General features: G+C 42.7%; 1 protein-coding gene across 1 annotated transcript in view; it reads right to left on the bottom strand.

The window, feature by feature from the left end:
* The window catches only part of GNL2 (G protein nucleolar 2), a 75444-nt gene that overhangs the window by 23713 nt on the left and 26391 nt on the right, over positions 1–25340 (bottom strand). The window contains exons 5-12 of the mRNA XM_082244652.1: positions 24077–24261; positions 23663–23729; positions 21295–21453; positions 13652–13765; positions 10925–11053; positions 7760–7864; positions 1299–1457; positions 643–750 (exon numbers count right to left, since the gene is read on the bottom strand). Coding sequence (XP_082100778.1) covers positions 643–750; positions 1299–1457; positions 7760–7864; positions 10925–11053; positions 13652–13765; positions 21295–21453; positions 23663–23729; positions 24077–24261 — 1026 coding nt within the window. The remainder of the gene's footprint in view (positions 1–642; positions 751–1298; positions 1458–7759; positions 7865–10924; positions 11054–13651; positions 13766–21294; positions 21454–23662; positions 23730–24076; positions 24262–25340) is intronic.

Raw genomic sequence — 25340 nt, 5'->3', positions numbered from 1 at the left:
TGGAGTGTTACAGCTCTGATCTGCCATACTGCCGAGCTTTGTAGTCTTCTGCTGGGGTGGATTTATAAAAACTGCTGGGTAAAGGCATTTTTTTTTTAAAACGCTTCCTGCACGCAAACAGTAAGGCCCCTTTCACACATGGAGCCCGTTCAGATCCGCCTGTCAGTTTTTTTGGCGGATCTGAACGGACTCCCTATGCATCCCTACGGGGCATCGGATGTCAGCGGAGACATGTCTGGACATCCGATCCAATCAGATCCGTCAAAACTGGACGGATGGAAACCCTATTTTCCATTCGTCTGGCAGATCGGATGAGAACGGACAGGAGGTCCGTTCCCTTCCGATTCCCCCATAGAGATGAATGGGGACCTGACAGCTGTGTCTCCGCACACAGCACGGAGACACAGCTGTCATTCGCCCGCTCAGCGGGGGATCGGCGGATCGATCCCCGCTGAGAAAAATGGAGTCCGCCAGTGTGAAAGAGCCCTTATACAATTATTACTGGTTATGTTCAGCCACAAGGGCTTGATTTTTCAAAACTTTTGCATAGGCTACAATTGAGGTTTAAAGATTTTTTTTTTTTTGAAACATCAGTAATCTTTTACTACAACAATCATAAAATACAGCCATCAATGATGTTACCTCAGGGGGTGGTTCAGCATTTGGTGGCTTCACAAAGAATGGTATTCTTCCCCTCTGCCAGTCATTAAGAACCATCTTTGACACAGTCTGTCTGTCTGGTTCTCCTCCCTGCAAAAAGTGGACAAAATATCACATGTATAAAACATATTCAAGGGGTTTATTAGCAACACGCTACTAGTAAAAAAAAAAAAATGTACATTTTAATGTAGGGTGAAAACCAGGTAACACTGCCTAGCAGGGAATATAAGAAATCTTTTGTCGGCCTCACTTCCCTACAACTAGTAATTGTTGCTGGTTTCCTCTGCTTCATATGCAAGTTTTGAATTCTCATAAAGTTATAACATACATAAGCCATCATTCTTTCCCCCACCCAGGAGACCCACAACTGGCACTGAACTGGGGGAGGCAGGAAGGCTCTTCACGGTTGCTCCACTCAGGGGTGTCAAGTGTTTGAGGTGGGCTCTGCGGTGATGCAACAACCCAATTCACCATAATATATCCTGATAGGAAGCCATTGGAAAGTATATACAGGGGCTTACAAAAATAGTAAGAACGTCTGCAATGCTTTTGCTGCATTAGTACAAGGTGGTAATATCCAGCAGGTGATAGACCATCAATATTGTTTAACCTGGGTAATAGAAATTAGTTATGCTAACCTTCAACAATTTTCCGGTTTTATAAGCTAGTTTCTCAAGGAAATCCTCAGCATTTTCCCAGGAGTCTATCTTGTAGGTCTTGCTTATGTATTCTGGTTTGGCTCTCTCAAGAACAGCAGCTATGTGATCTTCTGGGCTTTTAATCTTTTCCACTTGTACCTAAGTAGAAAATAGAAAGAAAAACATGCTCTTTAAACAACCCAATTTCTCTAAATAGTTGAGTCAGAGTTCTGAACCAACACAGGTGTAACTAACAGCTGAAAGTCAATCAACTATTCTGGCAAATAGTTTTAGAATATGAACAAGCCCTGCACCAACAAAAAACACACAATACTTAGCATTCTTTAGAGATTCTGGGCCTGGTAAGGCAACGTGATTTTCTTCCAAGAGTTTACAAATGCTGAACACTGCAGAACGGCACCGCATAAGATTCCACCCTCTGCACCATTCTTCTGGAAGTCCGGTGTTAAAGGTAGAACCTTGATGCCCTGGGCTCACAGCAAGTGGTGCCTTTCAAACAGGGATTGGAGTGGCACTGCATCTCAAAGGCTGTGTCTGGATAACTTAACTGCTTGACGACCAGCCGCCGTAGTTTTACTGCAGCAGGTCGGCTCTGTCCCACAAAACGACGTATCTGTACGCTACTTCGTAGGGCCACTACCGGGGGTGTGCGTGCGCCCATTTGGCTACAGAGGGAGCCAATCAACGGGTCCAACGGCTGCGATTGCCGTGGACACAGAACGGCGGTCTGCTGTTGTAAACATGGCACACCACTGTTCTGTCAGTTATGAACACAGGGATCCTGTGTTCCTCTTATTTAGGCACACAGGTCTCTATGTCAATGCAGAAATCCTATTCTCCCCACAGTTAGAAAGCACCCCATAGGGACACATTTAACCCTTGATTGCCCCTGGTGTTAAACCCTTTCCTTCTAGGGTCATTAGCAATGCATAATTGCAGCCTTGCAAACTTCTATCACTATCACTGATGCCTGATGGCGAAAAGCCCAAGAAGCACTCAGCAACAAAAGGACAAAAAGAATGCGATTTCCTGAAAGATTCAGCAGCCGCCAGGTAAACCCTTATTGCACGAACCACATCCAAAGGACGCAAATCAATTTCCTTAGGATGCTTGGTAAAGAAGGCAGCACAATGTCTTCATTTAGCTGGAAAAGTGGTACTTCGATCTAGTCAGTCATTTTCATTTAGGAAGAAAATGACTGACTAGATCGAAGTACCACTTTATCTCTGTGGACCCCCAAATAAGCCGATCGGCAGGAAAGTGCCACCAATTCTGATACTCTGCGAGCAGAAGTAATAGCCACCAAAAAGGCAACCTTCTGAGAAAAGTTAAGCAGAGGAATTTCCCTAATGTTCTCAAAAGGAGGTTTTTGAAGGACAATACCAAATTCAGATCCCATAAAGGTAACGGGGGATAGCCTCGGAGGGGCCACATGACGGACCCCTTGGATAAAAGTGCGAAGCAACACATGCGAGGCTAAAGGACATTGGAAAAAACACAGCCAAGGCTGACACTGGCCTTTAATAGTAGCCAGGGCCAACTTCTGTACGAGACAAGTAGACAATGTGGGCTATGTGGGACTTTAAATGAGACACCGGCAGGTATGCCCATCGTCTCCATCCCTGTATCGGAAAAAACGAATTGAAAAGGATTAAAAGAGGTGCATGGAGCCAGCCAGCCCCCAGTCTGATGTACTCACCCTCCAGTCTGCCACCAACCAAGTAGACCTGTCTCAATATACATAAAAAACAGGGGTTTAGTTGACACGCATTTGCAAACGCATATGTAAGCTGCAGAGCCACGACACGGCACCCTGTTATATCTGCAGTGCTATTTTGGTCTCCCTAACACTTTTAAATGTAAGTGTCTCCACTCTGGGAGCACATGGTTGCTAATGGGTGGATAGGAAGCAGGTGGGAGGGAGCAGCCCAAACTTCCCCACCCACTTCCGTCCACGACTGGTATGGTATCTCAATGCTCTAATAGCAATGTTCTTAAGATGGTACAAACTGAAAACGACCAGCTGAGAAGCATACACCTCCAATCCCTTGGCGGATGCAGTGTAAAACACAGATTGGGACTTTATATGAGGCAGTTTGCCTGTATAGCTCAGTGCCCCCATCCCTAATTTCATAAAGTATTTGGGACTTTACATGAGACAAGCAGGTCATGCTATGGTCTCCATCCCTGTATATGAAAAAACTGGGGTCAAATTAGACTGCATCCACCAAAAACGCACGAAAATCGCACGGTGGGACTTTAAATGAAGCACCAGCCTGTAGGCGAGGTGCCTCCATCCCTAGTTGCATAGACAATGTGGGCTATGTGGGACTTTAAATGAGACACCAGCAGGTATGCCCAGCGTCTCTCCATCCCTGTATCGGAAAAAACGAATTGAAAAGGATTAAAAGAGGTGCATGGAGCCAGCCAGCCCCCCAGTCTGATGTACTTAGTTGACTAGGGGTTTAGTTGACACGATAACTTCTGTACGATACCTCTTTGAAGGAAAGCCAAGATCCTAGCCACCGAAAAAAGGAGAGGATGCACCTTCATGGATTCGCACCATGAAATGCACGATTTCCACGTATGATGATAGCTCTTCCGGGAAGTAGATTTCCTGGCCTTCAACAGTGTAGCAATCAGGGCTGTGGAGTCGGTAGATAACTGTTCCGACTCCTCAGCGAAGGAGGGTGGGGGGGGGGGGGGGGGGAGTAAGGTAGGATAGAATGGAAGGGGGTAGAAGGGAATAAGAGCATAGGAGGCTCAAGAGGTTAGCTGAAATAAGGAGAGAAAAGAGGAAAAAGAAAGAGGGTCTGGCAGCCAGATCAAATGGAAACCTGTACATATTTAGCCCAGGGTTCCCAGATGGTCTCAAATTTAACCACATTATTATTGATAATACCAGAGACTTTTTTTCCTGCGACATGATCCAGGAAATCTTAAGTTTGGTTTCCCTGATGGACACCCTGGGTGTTTTCCATGCTCTGGCTATAGTGAATTTGGCTCCCAGGAGCATAAAATGGAGGAGTTTCTGAGCAGGTTTAGAGAGTTTAGGGACCTTGACGTTGAGAAGTGCAATTTGTGGGGACTGAGCGATGGGGTGATCAAGTACTTCACGAATGATCTGGAATAATTTATTCCAGAATAGCCTAATCTTGGGGCAGGCCCACCAAGTGTGCAAGTGGTCACCAGATGAACCGCAGCCCCTAAAGCACTGTGGAGAGGCGTTTGGAAACATGGCCGCAATGCGGGTAGGGACCAGGTACCATCTGGTGAGCAATTTAACATTAGCTTCGATAAGAGAAACATTCAGTATACCTGTAAAGGAGTGTTGAAGGTCCCTATCCCAGTCTAGTGCATATGCAGGTTTGACATCGCTGTTGGATAGTATTGAATAGATGAGGGAAATCCCTCCCCTTGGGGCCCTGGCTTCCGAGCACCAGCGTTCATAAAGAGTGATTTGTGGAGGGTCAGGTTTATCGTCCCATATGGAGTGGAGGAAATGTGATATCTGGGAGTGGCGATATCTCTCAGTGAGGGGCATTTTGAAGAAATTGACACAGTGTGGGAAAGAAAGGGGCCCCATGGAGTTAAAGAAGTGTCCAATGCGAAATAGGCCCTTGTTAAGCCACCAATGGAAGGCTTTGATATTAGTCCAGGGGGAAATAGGGGGTTGTTAAAAACTTCCTCTAACTCTAATATCTGTTTGTTACCTTCTTCATCCGAGTTCATCTTCTCAATTGTGCTCAACATGTTAGAAGCGTTATCTGTCACACTCACAACACATAAAATCTGTTCCTTTGTAATTTCAAAATCTTCTAGAACACCCTCCACTAACTTCTGAAGGTAATCACTGGTGTGATGTGCCTGAGTGTCCTTTGATCCGAGGGTCCGTGTTATGGTTTTGTTATTTTCATCCACAAATCTAACATTAATAGCAAAATTTACTCTGACGTGTGCATGCATCCATTTTAAGGAAGACAAAACGTCCTTTCAGAATTTTCTGTAGTTCTTCCTTTTTACATTTGGCCTCCTCAATTATAAGTTTCCTTATACTAAGTCATTAATTATAACTTTTTGTGAATTGGGACATTTAAACTTGCTTATTTTTTTAAAATTCCAATCTAAATTTAGTAGTAGTAGTAGTAGTAGTAGAAGTCGGAGTATTGTTTGCCGACTCCGACTCCAGATACCCAAAATTTCCTCCGACTCCTCGACTCCACAGCCCTGGTAGCAATCACTGAATCAGAAAGACCCATATCCTTCAACATCTGGCTTTCAATAGCCATGCCGTTAAAGCCAGCGACTAAAGCAGGATGGAAGATCAGCTCTTGAGACAGCAGATTTTCCCTGAGAAGTCTCCAAGGAGCATCGGCAACTAATCTTACCAGGTCTGCGTACCAAGACCAGCGAGGCCAGTCTGGAGTCAACAGAATGACTGGAATCCCCTCGTGCACAGAATAGAGGCAAAGTCTCAGCAGGAGTTTCAGCGGTGAAAACGCATAGATCAGCCGATAATGACCCCAAGGAGCCTCCAGTGCATCTAGGGCGGCGGCTAGGGGATCCCGTGATCCCACAGATCCCGATTGGCCAGTTCTCAGTTACCCAACCATGTCTTCTTGGAACCCCCAGACTGAATGGCTTAGCTCCTTTCTCCTGCGACCCGGAGGTACAAAAGGACTGCCAATGAGCAGTAAATTAAGGCACCCGTCTATTACATGGTGCCTTGACCTTGATGGATTGGGGGAAGAGTAGTCTTCCCACAGGTAAGGCCTCTGATCAACTCATCCAGGGAGGATCCAAACAACTTGTCCCCATAAAGGGAAGGTCAGAAAGAGCCTTTTTGGAAGCCTGGTCCGCAGACCTGCTTTTTAGCCACACCATGCGTCTAATAGCAACCCCCACTGCAGACACTCTTGCTACCAGTGGAGCCGCATCCAGCAACACATCACATGTATACAGAAGGGCTTGGACCATTTGGTCCATTAGCTCTATCAGGCCCGGCATTAGCTGCTCCGTTTCCAGGTCACCTTTCAGCAACTTCACCCATTCTGTTATGGCCTGTGAAACCAGAGTGATCACAAAGACCAGTTTTCAGTATTGAGCCCGCTATCACATGCAAATGGTGGGACAGAGACTCAATCTGTCTAACCACGGGGTCTGTAAGTATCGGGCACTCCTCCACCTGAGCCACAGTAGACTTGTTTAGTCTGGAAACCGGATGATCCACCTTTGGTGGTACGGTCCATCTAGCGGATACCGCGTCTGCGAAGGAGGTAGCACCTTTTAAAGCGCTTAGGCACCACTAACATTTGTCTGATGCTCCCCCACTGTTCACTGACAATGTTGTCAAAAAGGTCCTGGACAGGGAAAAACCTTGCCCAACTTCTGGGATTTGCGGGTGCCAACAAACACCTGTGTCCCAGACGCTGTAGAATCATCTGCCATTTTTAAGGTTTCCCGCACTATAAGATACTGGCTGCTGACGAGGATACATTATCCTCGCCATCAGAATGCGAAGACGCAGATCCACCAGGATGGCATGCGTCTGCGGGGGCCATATCTGCCTCAGAGTCTGAGGATACTAGAGAGGCAGGAGAAGGCATAGGTCGCTTTCAACTATTGCCATTTTTTTTTTAAACAAACCACTTTGGACACCAGGTTTTCCAAAACTGCTGTAAATGCAGACAGGGGCTGTGACCCGGAGGTATGTGTATAGGGGGTGGAGCCTTCCCTTCTGCTCAGTGTATCCTCTCAGCTGTGCAATCTCATTGTTACAAGCATGACTCCCAAGTGGCTGTTTGTGAGTATATTAATTTGAATAAATGGCTGTTATCAGTTTACCCGCACGGAGAGCATTAGATTTCTTTTTGCTTCTTTGCTTATGTGGTGATCTCTATGTGCCCTGTGTGAAAGCGGCACCATCGCTGTTCCCCTGTCCCTGTGCATCTGTCTGAGACCTCCTGACCTACTGGTGACATCTGCCTGTGACCACAGAGGGGCAAAAAAGCGGTTTTTGGGCTCAGTGTTCTGGGTCAAACTTTAAGGTGAGAGGCTTGGATCTCTGGTGGCGGTGGAGTGAAGCACAATATTATATACTAATCACTTCTGTGGTGGCCAATATTTTGAGGATTTGAATGCACTTATCTATGGACATTTTCAATTTTGTTATGCACATATTGATTTATGGACATTTGATTTGTCGACATTGGGAAGCACTTATGATTTAAGGTCATTGAGTTTGCTTATTATCTATACATATTGTCATTATACACCTAGATTGATTTTTTGACATTTCGCAGTACTATAACCTGACTGTTTCTGAATTCCTGTATCCTTCAAAAGACTCTTTCAGTTAGTAAATTTGAAAGCAACATTCCTCCTCCACTCACCTACCTACATAATGTCAGCATTCACGTTCTAATGCTTGGTACACTTACCACTCCTTTCAGCACTATGTCTGTCTCTGAGTCTCCAGATGGATAAACTACACCAGGACAATCGATTAGAAATATCCGACGCATAAGGGTAATATACTGCCAAACCTACAAAATGAAAAGTATAACGTCAAACGCAGCTTATACATGGCATGCAAAGGTTTCTCATCTCATTTAATAATGGTGTATAAACCAAGTCCAGTGCAACAGTTTTGAAGCTGGCAACATTCAACATTAAAAAAATCAATCCACCCTAGTCGAATAAAACATTTTTGCAGCATAGCTATGCTTGCCAGTCCTATCGCTCACTAAATTGCTGCCTAAAGTCTGAACACTAATTTTTTTCTTTTTACATAAGCAGGCACACACACCCCTAACACAAAAACTTTTGACTTTGTAAGTTTACAAAAAATCTAAAAAAACAAACAGAACAAATAAAACAAATAAAACAAAAAGGGACATTATGATACATGCCATGTTTTCCTTGTGCTGTTGTCTCCTCTAATTAGAAACCCTCCTCCTCTGACCGGTGCGCCCGAGAATAATGGAGCCAGCATTCCTGATGATGCCTGTCTTTTCAACCCGCCTACTCCTTTCACAGAATGAAAGAAGTGAAACTTGGTCTATGAATGGATGACGGGTGATTGCCACACCCGCTCCCTCCATTCCATCACGTTTTATTCATAGAAGATAGAGGTAAAGTTTCTACAATAGCATTTTTTTGTCCACTTTTGCTGGGTGCCTGAGACAACTGCGTCGGAAAGGTCAGGGGGTTGTTTCAGTCGTAAGAGGAGGACTTTACTTAAACAGGAGATAGCAGCACGAGGAGCAAATGGGATCCATTGTAATTATGGTGCCTTTTTTTCCCTCAAACTTAGACTTTAAGTAGGCTGCTAAGCATTTAAAGCTCCCGGGACTTTGAAAACGACTTATATCAAGAAAAAACAAAAATCAGTATTTTTGAAAGCTTCAGCATCATAACTGCTGCTTTATGAAATACTGTATATGGTTCTCAATAGAAAGACTTTCATGGACACCATCAGCACATATTTCTCAATAGATTATGAAAGCTGAAAGTTCCCAAAAGGCCACAGCCTACCTTTCAACTCTGTCAGGCATCACAAACAGCTCCACAACTAATTCCTTAACCTTCAAGTAGAATTCCAGGCTATAATTATCTACTCTTAAATCCCCCCTTCTAACTAACCTGTAGAAGGAAAATGCTTATACTTACCTATTCTCAGGGTGCTCCAGGCATGTCGCATGATTGGCTTCCAGTGGCAGCTTTAGGACAGAGGAGGAATGACCAACAGGTGTCCCATAGTAAACCTATGGATGATGTTCCCATCCAGGCTCCCCCTGCAGCCCCCCCTAAACACAACGGATCCTGATCACAAGAGACAAGGCTCTCGGCTTTCTCCCTCCCCATTGGCTCAGATACAGCAGCAGGAGCTATTGTCTCCCTCTGCTGTCAATCACAGCCAATTATGAGGGAGCAGGGGGCGGGCCGGGAGGAGGAGCCAGGAGAGCCAGCAGGGTCCCCAGAGGAGGAGGATTAGGGCTGCTCTGTGCAAATCATGCTTAAAGTGGAGTTCCACCCTAATTTTATACTTACCTCCATCTTCTCGCTCCGGGTCACCTGAAAAAGAAATGGATAATCGCATTTTTTTTTTTTTTTTACGTACCTCGTAGCGAAGAAAATATACTTACCTTACTTCCTTCTTCCTCGGCCGCGGCCCGTCGTCACTTCCTGGCTCTGCAATGATTCCTGGGAGCTGAACGTCATAGCTCCCAGGAATCATTGCGCCTGCACCGGCCCCGAAGTCAGTTCCCGGGGCGCGCGCGTCATCCCCTTCTAAACAGCTTCTGGGCATGCCCAGAAGCTGTGGAGGGATGACGCGCGCGCACCGAAAGTAGACGGCGGGGCCGGCGCAGGGCATCGAGGGACCGAAGAAGGCGGAAGAGGACGCCGAAGAGGATCTCGCTGGCTTCAAGCTGCCCACATCTGAGATGGCAGCGCTGGACAAAACATTTTCAAGGTAAGTATTTGTCCTAACAGGTAAGTGCAACCCGGGACAGATCAGAGGCTAGCCATTGTGGAATGCACTAGCCCTGACTGTCCCGGGGGTATTTTAAAAAAAAAAAAAAATTCCAGGGTGGAACTCCGCTTTAACAGGTTTGTAAAATATTTATTTTGTTGTTTTTAAGGTCCTGTTCACACCTGAGCGTTTTGCAGCTCGTAAAAACACTAATCTCTCAAATTCCAAAACACCCAACAAGCAAAATCCCCTTATTTCAATGGCCCCTGTTCACATATAAGCATTTTGTCGCCTGAAGTAAAACGCCTGAAGCACAATTTTAAAGGGTTTACAAGCGTTTTGGTCAGATGGCAATGCCTTCCTCCAAAGGCCTGAAAAAAAATGCCCATAAAACGTCTGAAAAGCACCTGAAAAATGTCCAAAAAAAAAACCTGGAAATTATACGCTCAGGTGTGAATAGAGCCTTAAGCCTCGTAAACACGCACCGATTGTTGGCCGACCGATCGGCCGTCTTTTGTCCAGTGTTGTTGTGTTGGTTGAAATGTGCTCTAGACTGCACATGAATTTTTTCGGCCAACAACAGCCAACTTCAGAAGTGATGTCATGTGCTGGTTTACTTTCCGTGTGTTTTTTCTTCTCTGAGCATGCCCAGTCTTGCTCATCTGATTTTTGTCTGCCGAAATCTGTACTGACTGACGAACAATCGGCCGTTCTATTGACGGCCAACAAAAATTTTATAGCATGCACACCAGATTTTGTTCGGCCGTAAAGTCGCAGTCGGTTGTCAAAAGCATCCTACTAACAAGCCGACAATCGGCCGATCGGACGTTGGCCGAAAATTCAAGGCCAACAATCGGTGCGTGTGTACGAGGCTTTACTCACTTTTAGGAGTAGATAGTTATAGCCTGGGACTTTCATTTCCAGTGTTATAGCTGACAGTGTTAAATCACAAAGCAAAAATAATAACAACAGTTACCACAATGCCCTTGATATTTCAAACAGCAACCTAATTTTGTGCCAGAAGTACAGTTTTCTATGGCACACTCAAATCACCATTTGCCAGGACATTTTTTTATTTATTTTTTTTTAATGGATATACTGTATTTGGTGCACTGAAAATCTGGCTTACCTTGGTTTCTCCAGCAATTGGGGCCACATTGCAGACCTTCTTTGATCGTAGTGTGTTGATCACAGAGCTTTTTCCCACATTTGGATAACCAATGAATCCCACGCTGATTTGCTTTTTGTCCGTGTGCAGCTGTGACAAGGACAGGACAAATTAAAATATTGACAACCCAATACCAGTCAAAACTACATTGAACTAAAAAAGTCAGAAATTAGCGATATCCTCTTACCCTAAAATACATTACATAACATGCCTAGATTCTGGCCATTTAAAAAGAAGAGACCACAACTTTTGACTGAAAATATAATGTATAGTTTTAACTGCCAAAAAGATTAGCTATGAAAAGCACCATTTGCATTTTGGCACAAAGAAAGGCTGGGGCTTTATAAAAATGAGCTTGGGATGCCAGTAGATTTTACAGCTGAGTCACCAGATAATCACTGTAAGTGCCTGCTCCTTTGAAGATCATCTGTTTTCTGGTAAGCATAACAATTAAGCTTGGATTGAAATTGCCAAAATGCAGCACAATCGTTATCCAATACCTATCCCGTTTAATTTTTAAACACTTTGCTTTTTACAGGGTAATTACACAAAAAAAAAAAAAAAAAAAAAAACAGAATACAACTGATGGCTACAGTCAAAGGAACTGTGGGATTTATTTACTAAAGATGGAGAATGCAAAATGTGTTGCACTTCTGCAAGGAAACCAATCAGCTTCTAGGTTTTATTGCCAAAGCTTCAAAGTAGAACTAAAAAAGGAAAAATGTTTTTGTTTTTTTAGTTTTGGATGGGAGTTTTTATTGCTTTCTGTGCCCCCCCCGTTAAGGAGATTCACCCTCTCTAAACTCCAAATTTTGGGTTGCCCCCAGGAAAATATTTGGGAAATCTTCCAATGAGGACACTAGAGTCGGTGACCTCGGGGTCTCCATTTTTAATTTGCAGGGATTTCCTTTGACTTCCGTTTGGCTATGGGACAGAAGTGAAGGGAAATCTCTGCAACAGTCAGTGTTGATGGGGGAATCCCTCCAGAGAACAGAGATCATTTTAACATCAAATTTCGATTTAGTTATAGTCTTGACTAAAATTCTTTTTTAGTTTTAGTCGTATTTTAGTCATTTGAATTGTTTTAGTAGTATTTTAGTCTACTAAAATCTAACAGGTTTAGTTAAATTGTAATACATTTTTAAAAATTTCTCTCGAATTTCCAATATAACCAGGGTTAATTTTGAGGTCTAATTTCAATTTAGTTTTAGTCATAGTCTTGACTAAGTTGCCATTTTAGTCATCTGAATTGTTTTAGTCGACTAAAATAGGGTTCATTTCGTTGACGAACATATTTTAGGTCGATTAAATTAGCATTGCCGGTGGAGTTATTGAGTTCTCCCGTTGGGACGCCATCTCTGCCAGGAGAACACAGTGATTAGTGCTAGCAGCTATATCTGCTGGCAATAATAGCATGTAAAAATCCTGTTGCATGTGAGCGCAAAAAAAAATAAGGTAGGTGGCAAAAACATATTGTGGGCTACAAAAAAAAAAAAAAAAAAAAAAGAAGTCACACAGAGAACAACCAATAGGGTATGTACTGGAGCAGCTTATACAGAGCCTTGTTTATTCTAAGACCCCGTTCACACTGGGGTGACACTACTTGCCGGGGCGACCTCACAGGTCGCGGTGCGCAGCTCGCACCGCGACCTCGGAGCGGCCGGCACGGACTTCATATCATTGAAGTCAATGCAGGTCGCTCCGGGCCGCCCCATAGAAGCTCAGGACCCTTTTTCTAAGTCGGAGCGACTTGTGTCGCTCCTATTAGAACGGGTCCACAGCTTCTCTATGGCAGGCGACCTACGGCGACCTGTCAGGCGACCAGGTCGCCTGACAGGTCGCCCCAGTGTGAACGGGGTCTAAAGGTTTATCTTTCACACAAGAAGAGCGACAAAGCAATTTTTTAGTTTTCCCATCTGGTATCACCAATAGGGTCCTACTTAAGAAAAAAAACTATGGATTTTTTTAGGACACCTTTGTAAAGTTTAGGAAAGCATTAAAACCAATGTTAAATATTTTTTACATGTACATTTAAAATCGGTTGTCAGCTGGGAATAGGTAGCTGGTGCAAAGCTGCCTGGGGTAAGCACACATTCAGGCACAGATATCAGTCCAGTGATGTAGTGACAGTATTTACAAGTGCTGTATAGGGTCTACAAAAATAAATAGGGCAAAAAACGCCAAAACAAAATCCTAGCCCTGTTCCAGCACTAACTATACAAAGCTACGTCCTAACAGGCTGAGCTAGCCTAATGCTTATCAGTCTACACCTATTCAATTTTACAGCTTTCACCAACCTTGCAGACACTACTTGTCTGTTCCCACAGGCTTAGGAGCATTGACTCCAAGTTCCAGGTGACGCCAAATTGCCAAAAGGGAGAGGTGCAAAACCCAAACTGGATATAGAATCAGAGGTCGCAAAGAGTACAAGAGGAGCCTGGGAGATGTCCCAAACTCCCTTAAAGACACTCTGCTACACTGTATTTTAAAAAGAAACATTGCATATAGGGATGCACCCATGTCACTGGTATTTCTAAGAGCACAGGTTTTCCACTGAAATTTTATTCCCATGACAATAAAGCAGGTAGCAAGAAACTGGAAGGAGTGAGTCACTCCGTACATATAAAAACATTATACATCCCAATTAAGAGTACAAGTGAAGGAAAAAAAAACTCAGCTTTGCATTACTTTTCCAAATTGCCTGAGAAGTTGGATGAAAGCACCTTTACCAAATGGATTGGTAAGGCTGGAGTGAAAGGCCAGTGTTGGATACTCCTCCGATAAATGAGCAACCCAGCGTTTCTGAAAGAGAGCAGATATTCATCATAAATTTCTATTCGATGGCCTTTTCCAGAGCTTCTAAGATTCTACCTAAAGCCTGCATTATATTAGCACAGATGTGCCTGGCCACTTTAAAAAAAAAAAAAAAAAAAACCCTTACAGAGGTTGTAACCCTTTCTTACTCCAAACGAAATAAAAGTTTTGTCTATAGTTCTACTTTAAGCCTCTTACTTTGTTTAAAATACAAATAAAAAAGGACTAGATGTATACTTCTAAAGAAAGCATGTTTGGACAGATTTAGCCTTGAAACAATAAAATCTTTTCTTGCAAGATGAATTGATATTTCCAATTATTTTCCTGTGCAGTGGGATCTAAAGGCAAATTAAAAATATCTATAAAATGTGGCTCTTTAATAAAAGCTACAACCTGGGGTTTGTTAATCCCATATTCATGTAAAGCAAGAGTATTAACCACAGTAAAAGCAAATTTTGCTAAATGTCAAAGCCCTGCTGTGCTCTTAAAACAGTCCAATTAATTTACACTAACACAAGACAGACATCCGTTGACATTATTTCTGCATTAGAACTGTTAGTTCTATGTGTAATAAATAGATTTAAAAAAAAAAAAAAAATATATATAAGGATAAATGTATGCAGACAGAAAACTGGATTTTTGTCTTACCATAAAATCATTTTTTTTGATGTTCATTGACGGACACAGCTCCATATCTTCTTTGACTCTTGGGTTATGCTGCTCTCCTTCGGAGTAGGACAGAAGGCAGAAAAGAATTGACTATGCCTATAGGGCAGTCCCAGGGGGTATACTCCCACTTCCTGCTATAGGACTTCAGTTTGTAACAAGCAGTGTCAGAAGAATACATAACCCAACAGAGGTAGGTGCTGTGTCCGTAAATGATCAGAGAAAAAGATTTTACTGTAAGACAAAAATCCAGTTCTTTCGTTCATTGACGGACACAGCACCATATGTTTCCCAAAAAGGGCTAAACTTCGCCAACCAGGTAAACCAGGAGCTCAACCAGGAACAACTGGAGCTCAAACACCAGGAAAAAATACACCCTCAAGAGGCAGGAGCCTCTGCAAAAGCAGCCTGTAAAACTTTGCGGCCGAACACAGCATCCACAGATGCTAGTACAGCCATCTTGTAAAACTTTGCGAATGTGTGTACAGACGACCAGGTGGCCACCCTTGCAAACCTGGACCACTGACGCTTAATGACGGAAGGCCCAGGAGGCACTAAACGCCTTTGTAGAATGCGCCTTAACAGGGAAAGGAGGAACCTGACCCTTGATAGTATAGGCCTGCACCACCGTCTGCCTGATCCATCTGGAAATGGTCGCAGCAGATGCAGCCTACCCCTTACGAGAACCATCTGTAAAGGACAAACAAGGCATCTGATTTTCAAATCGACTCAGTCGCTGCCAAGTACACCCTGATGGCCCCAACCACATCCAGGGAATGCAAGGCAATTTATTTTGGATGTTTTGGCTTAGGACATAATGAAGGCCACACAATGTCTTCATTTAGGTGGAACCCCAAGAAGACCTTAGGAAGGAACCACTGACAGGGTTGTAGTACTACTTTGTTCCTGTGAACCACCAGGTAAGGTGACCGACAGGACAACGCAGCCAGCCCCGAGACCCTGCATGCAGAAGTAATGGGTACCAAGAAAGCCACCTTCTGTTACAGAGTAAGCAGAGGAAGTTCACTAATATTTTCAAAAGGCGGGTTTTGAAGAACCCACAGTACCAGATTAAGTTCTCACGGAGGCACCGGGGACCTTACTGGAGGAGCCAGATGGCAAACCCCCTGCACAAAGGCATGAACCAAGGAATTCATGGCCTATGGGCATTGGAAAAAAATTGCCAAAGCTGAAATCAGATCTTTGATGGTGCCCAGGGCCAAACACTGATCTACACCTCTTCGTAGAAACTCCAGCAGACGTGACACCGAAAAGGAAGGGGGGGAAAACCCCCCGTCCTCCCTCGAGACTCACACCAAGTAATGTACACCTTTCAAAATGCAATGATAAATCTTCCTAGAAGTAGATTTTCGAGCTCTTAACAGAGAAGGGATTACCAAATCAGACAACCCTCTGTCCTTCAATACCTGGCTTTCAATAGCCAAGCCGTTAAAGCCAGCGACCATAAAGCAGGATGAGAAAAAAAAAAAAAAAATCAGTCTTTGAGACAAAAGATCTACTCAGAGTGAGTCGCCATGGAGCATTGGCTACCAGTCTTACCAGGCCTGTGTACCAAGACCGCCGAGGCCAGTCTGGGGCCACCAGAATGACTGGAATCCCTTCTGCCTCGATTATGCACAGAAGTCTCGGGAAACGCTGTAGTGGAGAAAAGGCATATATTAGACCAGGGGTGTCCAAACTATGGCCTTCCAGCTGTTCAGGAACTACAATTCCCATGAGGCTTTGTAAATCTCTGACATTCACAGACATAACTAGGCATGATGGGAATTGTAGTTCCTGAACAGCTGGAGGGCCATAGTTTGGACATAACTGTATTAGACGATACTGGCCCCAGGGGAAGAAAGGACTTTATCCATCCCCTTGTATTTGTTCCCAGATTGTCCAGGGACTGAGGATTCTGGTCTCATTTGGCCAAAATCTTCTTTTGCAGAGGTCTGGTATAAAACTGAGCAAACAGAACTACCTCGAAGGTGGAGACCATGAACCCCAGCACTTGCATGCAAGTCCTTCGAGATGATCGGTGGTTGGATAACAGGAGCCGAATCGCATGCTGCAACTTCAGCAGTTTTGTTTCTGGAAGAAACACTCAAGCTGAGGCTGAATCCAGAGTCAGGCCCAGGTAGTACTATTTGTTGGATGGAGTCAGAGATAATTTTTGAAAATTCAGCATCCAGCCGAACTCTCGCAGAGTTCGCACAGTGATGTTCAAATTGCCCTGTAGGACAGACAGACTCTTCTGGCAGAAGGAGATCGTCCAGGTACCACAGTACCGCGTTCCACCTCTGCCTGAGCACGGCTAACACCAGGGCCAACACTTATGTGAACACCAGAGGAGCTGAGGCGAGATCAAAGGGTAACGCCACAAATTGATAGTGCTCCTCCCCTACGGCAAAAACGAAGAAAACGATGCGGGATATGAAGGTAAGTGTCCTTGATATCGTTAGAGGCCAGAAAAACCCCTTGATGAAGTGATGCCACTACCGTGTAAATTGACTCTATTCTGAATTTCTGAACCCACACAAAGCAGTTCAGGGACTTGAGGTCCAAGATTGAACGGACCTTGCCCTCCTTCCTGGGGACAGTAAATAGGTTTGAATAAAACCTCTGAAAACGTTCCGACTCTGGAACTGGTACAAGGACTCCTTGTGAGAGCAAATCCTGAACCGCCCCGAGAAAATCCTGTAGCCGATCCGGGGACAGGTGCAGGTTGGAAGGAAAGAAACTTGCCATGGGCAAGGACCAAAACTCGATCTTTTAACTGGACCGGATCAACTCGTGGACCCCTGTGTCTTAAATGGAGGTCCAGAAAAAAGCTAAGACATCCCCCCCACCCCACGTACGGGTGAGGGCGCCCCTTCAGGCAGAGGAGGACTTGTCTGCGGAGCCTGCTTTTGATTTACCAACCCAGGGTCTCTTGGAACCTCCCGAGAACATATGGGAGGATTTAGAACCTAGAATGGGAGGCTCTCTGTTTTTAGTAACCTGCAGAAGCAGGGTGCTCTTACCTTCGGTGAGACCTTTAATGATCTCTTCCATAGAAACTCAGAACAAGCGGTCCCCCACAAAGGGGAAATTTGTCAGCATCTTTTTGGAGGCCTGGTTCGCAGACCAGCATTTCAGTCAAATAATGCAGCTAATAGTCACCGCTGTCACAGACACCCTGAAGGCCAAAGGGGCCGCATCCAGAGAGGCATATATACTGTAACCCCCTGTATCAACTGATCCGCCAGCTCAAGGGGATGCTGAACCCCTTCCAAATCCTGGCATAGAAGCTTTGCCCATTCCGTCAAGGTTTCAACCTGCCATGGTAAAAAAGGTAGCAGACCAGAGATTCTGCCTCCTGGCTACATGGTTTTTAAAAGAGGGAGCGTCCTCCACTGGTAGCAGTGTGACTTTATTTAACCTGGAAACCTGAGAATCCACCACCGGTGGAATTGTCAGTTTCTTTAAGAGGGACTCCTCAAAAGAATACCTCCTAGCGAAACGCTTAGGTATCCCAACCATGTGTATCAGGAAACCCCACTGACTAGTGACAATCTCATCAAAATAGGCAGGAAAGGGGAACACCTTAGTCAACTTGGATGGTCTGCGGGTAACAAATTTAGGTCTTTAGGTCTCCTTCAAGCAGTCTAAATATGAGGGAACTAGTGGATCTTTGTGCAAACCCACTTCTGAATGCATGCATGGGGAACAAAAAGCAAGGCAGAACAGCTCTTTGCCAGGTTAGCTCTTATTCTGTCTGATGTCAGACCAAGGTCCTCTGTTGCGGTTGCCATGGTCTGCCTTAGCTATGTATTGCCAGCGTACATGGAAGAAAGGTCAACTTTAAAGACAGGCTTGGAAGTACTACTTAAAATTTGCAATCTGGAGAGAGATGGTTCAAGATATTCAACCAAAAAAGGATTTGGGGGGGGGGGGGGGGGGGGACTGTCTAACATGAAAGAGACACGCATCAAGCAAATTCTGAGGTTTCACAGAAAGAATTTCAGGGGCCAAGCTATTATCTACCATGAAATTACAGGCTTTTATGACAATCTCTCTATGCAAAACCACAAGGCTGGAAGAACAAAAATGGTCATTATAAAAACAGAAGCTTTCCCGACCAACACTACTAATATATTTTAATCACGGAAGGGGGGGGGGGGGGGTTGGACACGCACACCACACTGCCAATGCAAGTTTTTTCATGTCAAGTTTTGTGCATGTTAACAGCACCTGTTCTGGGGTCAACTCAAAAACTTTTGAGTATTTTCTCACTTTTTTCTAATGACAATAGGCAAAAAACAGAGGGGGTGAATCTGCTCAGCAATGACCGATACAAGCAAAACCCCTTACCATTCTATCCCAAATAATGCTTTGACTTTATATACACATATATCCAGTATAACACCTATAGTGATGGAAAAACTACTGCAAAGAATATATATTAGGTGCAAAAAAAAAAAAAAAAAGTTTAAACCCCTTCCTTTCCTTCCCCCAAGTCTAATCCCAGCTCCAATTGACAAATACAAATCACATTTACGGTGGGGAAAATTATTTGATCCCCTGCAGATTTTGTAAGTTTGCCCACTTACAAAAGAAATGAAGGGTCTATAATTGTTTTTTTTTTTTATCACAGGGGTATTTTAAATGGATGATAGAGACAGAACATCAACCAAAAAAATCCAGAAACAAAAATATTGCAATACAAATGTTATAAATGGAGTTGTAGTTCAATCAGTGAGTAAAATAAGTAATTGATCCCCAAGCAAAACATGACTTTGTATTTGGTGGAGAAACCCTTGTTTGCAAGCACAGAGATAAGCGGTTTCTTGTAGTTGGTGACCAGGCTTGTATGGATCTTAGGAGGGATTTTGGTCCACTCTGCTTTACAGATCTTCTCTAAATCCTTAAGGTTTCTTGGCTGTCACTTGGCAATTGGAAGTTCCCTCCATAAATTTTCTGTGGGATTAAGGTCTGGAGACTGGCTGGGCCACTCCATGACCTTAATGTGCTTCTTCTTGAGATATTCCTTTGTTGCCTTGGCAGTATGTTTTGGGTCAGTATGCTGAAAGACCCATCTTCATTGTTCTGGCTGAGGGAAGAAGGTTTTCATCCAAGATTTTACAACACATGGCCCTGTCAATTGGCACCCTTAACGCAGCAAAGTCTGTCTGTACCTTCAGACTTGTATAAAGTACTCGAAATTTCTACTTGAGTAAAAGTACAAGTGCTCGATGAAAAAGTGACTTGAGTAGAAGTGGAAGTGCTCACAGAAAAAGGTACTTAAGTAGAAGTACTAAAGTATTCAACATTTTTTTTACTTAAGTATTGCAAGTAGTTTTTTCAAAAAATTTGCTACTTAAGTACTAAAAGTAAAAAGTACCAGTAGTTTTGAAAAAAAAAAATCTACTCAAGTACTGAAAGTAGAAGTACAAGTACTGTGTTATGTAGTTATTAAAGAAAGAAGTCAAAAGTTTGAACATCATATTGTTTTTTATTATTTCAAATGATTTATTCAAATGATTAACCTGTGTTTGTTAGTAGTTTCTTGATGCACTTTAAGCGCTGTAGCACCATTTATTTGTTTGTTTCATATTTTCTTTTTATTGGAAAGATTTGGTATAGCAGCTTTTATTATACACAGCCTTTATTTTCGTATGCGCTGATTTACAAATGACATTATACACATTTTTTTGAGCTTTATGCAACCTGCCATCTACTTTTCTGGCAGTGGTAATTTTTTTAAAAGTAACGAGTAACTATGCAGCACAAAAATAAAATACTTGAGTAGAAGTATCGAAATCATCGAAAAAATGTAGTGAAGTAAAAGTAGAAGTAGGAGAAAAAAATTCTACTCTAGGAAAGTACAGATACCGCATTTCGGTACTTAAGTACAGTACTTAAGTAGTTCTACTTCTTTACTATACATCTCTGTGTACCTTTAGCAGAGAAACAGGCCGAAAGCATGTTTCTACCAAAAGTCAGCATTTTCCTTCCTCCAAACAAGGAGAGTCAAGTTAATGCCAAAGAACTCAATTATGGTCTCATCTGATCACAGCAGTCTCTCTCAATCCTATTCTGAATCATTTAGATGTTCATTGGCAAACTTCAGATGAGCCTGTACATGTGACTTCTTGGGGGGGACCTTGCGGGCGCTGCAGGATTGCAATCCATTGTGGCATATTGTGTTACCAATGGTGTGTTTAGAAACTGTGGTCCTAACTGCCTTGAGATCATTCACAAGCTCCTCCCGTGTAATTCTGGGCTGATCCCTCACTTGGGTTATTTTGCATTTCTTCCATTTGTGAATAATCCCTCCAACAGTTGTCTCCTTCTCACAAAGCTCCTTGCTCATGGTCTTGTAGCCCATTCCAGCCTTGTGCAGGTCTACAATCTTGTCAGACATGATTTGACAGCTTTTTGGTCTTGACCATGATGGGTAGTTTTACTCACTGAACTGCAACTCAATTTATAACATTTGTTCCGGATTTTTAGTTGATATTCTGTCTCTATCACTTAAAATACACCTATGACAATTATAGACACTTCATTTCTTTGTAAGTGGGTAAACTTACAACATCTTCAGGGGATCACATTTTTTACCCCACTGTACAAATAACCAAGCAAGCCCTAGCCTGTATGTTTACGTTCCACCGTTTCCCATGGTTTGATGTAAGAAGTTTAGATTTTGGAAGATTCTACTGAACTATAGAAATTCAGGCCTTAAACCAAAAATAAAATGAATGGAGCACACGCATTTTTAAGTGATTTAACCCTTATTACAACCCTACCCTATCCTCCTGCCTTTGTTTACTTTTTACTTGAAACCGAGTACATAAATTTCTTACCGTAGCCCATGTTGGGACCAAATCACACTTATTGAGGACAAACAACAAATGCTTCCATGGTTTTTCTTTTTTGATATAAGTCTCGATGCGAGGTGATCGGGTTCCCACAGGATCTCTGGCGTCCAGAACTTGTATTATAACATCAGAGGAATCAATTACCTGTAGGTGATAAGAAGAATACAATCTTCCAACACAAGCTACTCAGCATCAGTCATTTCCACCCAACACGTGACAATCAATATGAAAAGTACCCAACTGTAACCAAAGCAATACTGTAGAGCCCTATTCTGGCAGTTTTTTTTTCCAAACATACTATCAAACGTGGCAGAAGTGTTGGGTAGCCACGATGCCAGAGCCATTCAAAAGAGCAGAGATTGCTTAGGTCCAAAAGGTGGCTCAAACTGGATAATACTGAATGACAATTATGCTCCTATAGCTTAGTTGGTCATTTATTTTTACTTTTTTTGCCCCATAGCGAAGGAAGATACTAGCTTTTTTTTCGCTATAGCTAAACTACAATTAAAGTATTACTAAACCCACAACAGTAAAAATCAGTCTGTAGAATGCAGGTCATACTGCCTGTGGAACCTAAAGGGTTAATGCTCCGCATTGTGTACAAAGACAGTTGAGCCGGTTTTCTCTGATTCCCCCCCCCTTTTACTGTCTCCAACCCATCTGCCGATAGAACAGAGCCTTGAGGACACTTTGCACATACTCAGTTGGGTGTGTATTGCAAGAGTTTTTTTGTGTATTTGATTGGCACAGGGCACATTGTCCAGATAGAGGGTCAGGGGTTATGCAGCCTCATAGCAGTGCTCAGCCAAACACTGATAGAAGTCACAAGACAGCTATATACTGCTGATGAGAAAAAAGTATTTAACAGTTTATATGTAATAAAATAATTGCATTTCCATGTTCTGTGTGAGACTAGGTATAGTGAATGTAGGGTCCTGGGTTTAGTAACACTTAAAAAAAAAAAAAAAACAATGAAGCAATTAGGTTACCAGGCCTAGGAATAACACTACCCAAATCTAATGTTGCCCATCTTTTTTTTTCACTTACTAAGCACATGGCAGCCCTGCTATTAATCAGAAAAACAACAATAGGCAGTCTGACTTTCTAGCTAAACATTTTCGCACCATTTTGAAATTAGTCCGAGTGCCTGCACACTATTTGCTTTGGAACAACTTATCAAAACAACATCCATTTGTTTTACATTAGTTTTAATAGGATCCACTTGGTACATTCATATTCTTTTTAAAAAGATCTGCATTTAGTTAACATAATTTTATTTATTTTTACTTAATGCTTGCAGCCGAGCAATGTCTGACCAAATAGCTCTAAATCCATTTTACTTCAAATGGCATGACACAGAAGAGCTAAAATCGGGAGCATATAAAGTTAGTGACAACTTGCAGCAAATATAAGTGTAGCAAGTGCCAAGAATGTTTCTCATTAACCATATCCTTGTATGAATGTCAGCGGTACAAATGCCACATGTAAAATACTAATGCAAGTTACATTTTTAAATTCTGTATCTAGTTAACCATTTAAAGATCATGATTACTTCAAGTTGCAAACCCGTATGCTGTTTGTTCAAAGGCCAAAAACGTTAAAGTGGACCTGAACCCCCAAAAAAGTGAAGGTTTACTATGTTATATGGAACGTTTCAATGAGCTGATTTAATACTGCTTAGAGAACCAAAAAAAAAAAGAAGAAGAAGAAGTGCATCTTCTTGGGAGGTGAAGCCCTCTCACTATTACAGTTAATACCTATATGTCCGCCTATATGCCCAGATGTTGACGGGCAAACATATGGCTGCGCTGAGTGATCAGTACAAATCCTACAAACTGTGTACATTCTATATTGTATATATGGTTGAAGGTTATATACTATTTAACATGTGTTCACTGTACTAATGTATGTTATTTTATATAGTTTGCCCTCTATTTGTCTGGTACTGAAGAAGCCAAATTATTGGTGAAATGCGTTGACCTTACAGGCATTAATCCATTTCACCTAAACTGGACTGTTTACCATCTGCGTCTGTATATAGGTATTAACCAATAGTGAGAGAGCTTCACCTCCCAAACATACATGGGATACAAGCTTATCATTGTTTTTAACCATGTCCTTTAACTTTTAACACTACAAATAAAGACTATTTTATTTTATTGGTTGAGGTCTGCCTGCTGTGCCGTTATAGTTCTACTTTCATAGGGAACAGGAGTACACTCCGGTTGATACCTATTCCTACACTATTGGGACGAGGCTTTAAAGAATAAAAGTCTCCCTTCTCTACAAATGCATAGCTATTACAAAAAAAAAAAAAAAAAAAGTCATATTAAATGCAAAATTTTTTGACTACCTTGTACAGTTCACCCCAGATTCTCTTGGATTGGCCCTTTTTATATATTTCTTCCCGGGCTTCATCTCTAAACAAAAAGAAGAAAAATATTTCACAAATAGGCATTTAGTCTGTGTTCACATGAGCTGGTCTGTGCGGGCATGTTCTAGCAGGCACAACAGCCAGTTCATTTGAATAGACTACAGTACCTGCAGAAAAAAGTCTGACCCTGTTTAAAAAAGCTACGTCGAACGTATATTTTTCCCTGTAGGACAGGATTTCCCTCACTTCCCATGGTTATGGTAGCCAAAACAGGAAAGGATAAAAAAATTCTTTAATAGGGGAACAAACTGGAAATAAAAAAAACACAATTTTATTTTTTTTTATTTTTTAAAAGAGAAGGGAAGAACCCTGAGATGGTTTCTAGTTTTATACCTGACTCCAGTATCTTCAGTAACCAAGTCTCTGTCTTTCTCCTGGTCATAGCTCTCTGCTGAGGTCTCAGCATTCAGAAGAAGCTCATGCATATCACCAGCAATAAGGTTTGGCCTTTTTCGCTGAGACTTGGGACCAAATGTCGTTTCAAAAGCTTCTGTGTCCAGGATGTGAACTTTGGAGTTCTATAAAAACAAAAAAGAGGTAGATGATAGACAAAGTTAACCTTGATGAACATATTTCATATTATGTAAAATAAAAAAAAAATAAAAAAAAACAACCACATTTCTTAAATCCATGTTGAGAACACCACCTGACAATAAAAAAAAAAAAAAAAAATAAATAAATAAAAAATGGATTTTTGACTTACCGTAAAATCCTTTTCTCTTAAGTTCATTGACGGACGCAGTCTGATGCATATCAGTAGGGTTATACTGCCCCCTACAGGAGAAGGACACTAGGCAGAAAAAAAGTTCTGGCTACGCCTATGTACAGTCCCAGGGGATATACCCTCTCTTCCTGCATAAGATGTCCGTTTTGTATCAAGGGAGTGTCAGAGAAAGAACACCAAACCAACTCAAAATAGAGGTGCAGGTACTGCATCTGTCAATGAACTTAAGAGAAAAGGATTTTAAGACAAGTCAAAAATCCAGTTTTCTCTATTGTTCATTGAAGGGACGATCTCTCGTTCTCTGATGCATATCAGTAGGGACGTCCCAAAGCAGTGCCATAAAATGAGGGGTGGAACAGCAGAAAAAAAAAAAAAAAAAACAGTCCAAGGGTAAACAGCCAACCAAGCAACACAGGACTCATCAGAACAGCAAGATGAGGCCCACCTGAAACAAACAGTAAAACACCCTCAAGGAAGGCCAAAAAGTGAAAACTGTAAACTACCTTTGGAAGGAAGGACAGATCCGGACAAAGTACCACTTTATCCCTGAGAACCACCAGGTAGGGAGAACGACAGGATAACTCCGTGCAGAAGTGATAGCCACCAAGAAGGCCACCCTCTGGGATAAGGTAAGCAGGGAAAACTCCCAAATACTTTCAAAAAGGTGGTTTCTGAAGAACCGACAGAACCAAAATGAAGATCCCGAGGTGGCAACAGAGGTCGCACCGGAGGTACCAAGTGTCGCACCCCCTGGATGAAATTGCGCACCAGGGAATGGGTGGCCAATGACCTATGGAAGAAAATTGCCAAGGCCGAAACCTGACTATTGATAGTACTCAAGGCCAACTTTTGCTCAACTACCCGTTGACGGAA

Source organism: Pelophylax lessonae (genome assembly GCF_965119305.1).
Source record: "Pelophylax lessonae genome assembly, chromosome: 2".
Lineage (NCBI taxonomy): Eukaryota > Metazoa > Chordata > Amphibia > Anura > Ranidae > Pelophylax > Pelophylax lessonae.
The sequence above is the reverse complement of the archived record's forward strand: the minus strand, read 5'-3'. Positions and strand labels throughout refer to the sequence as shown.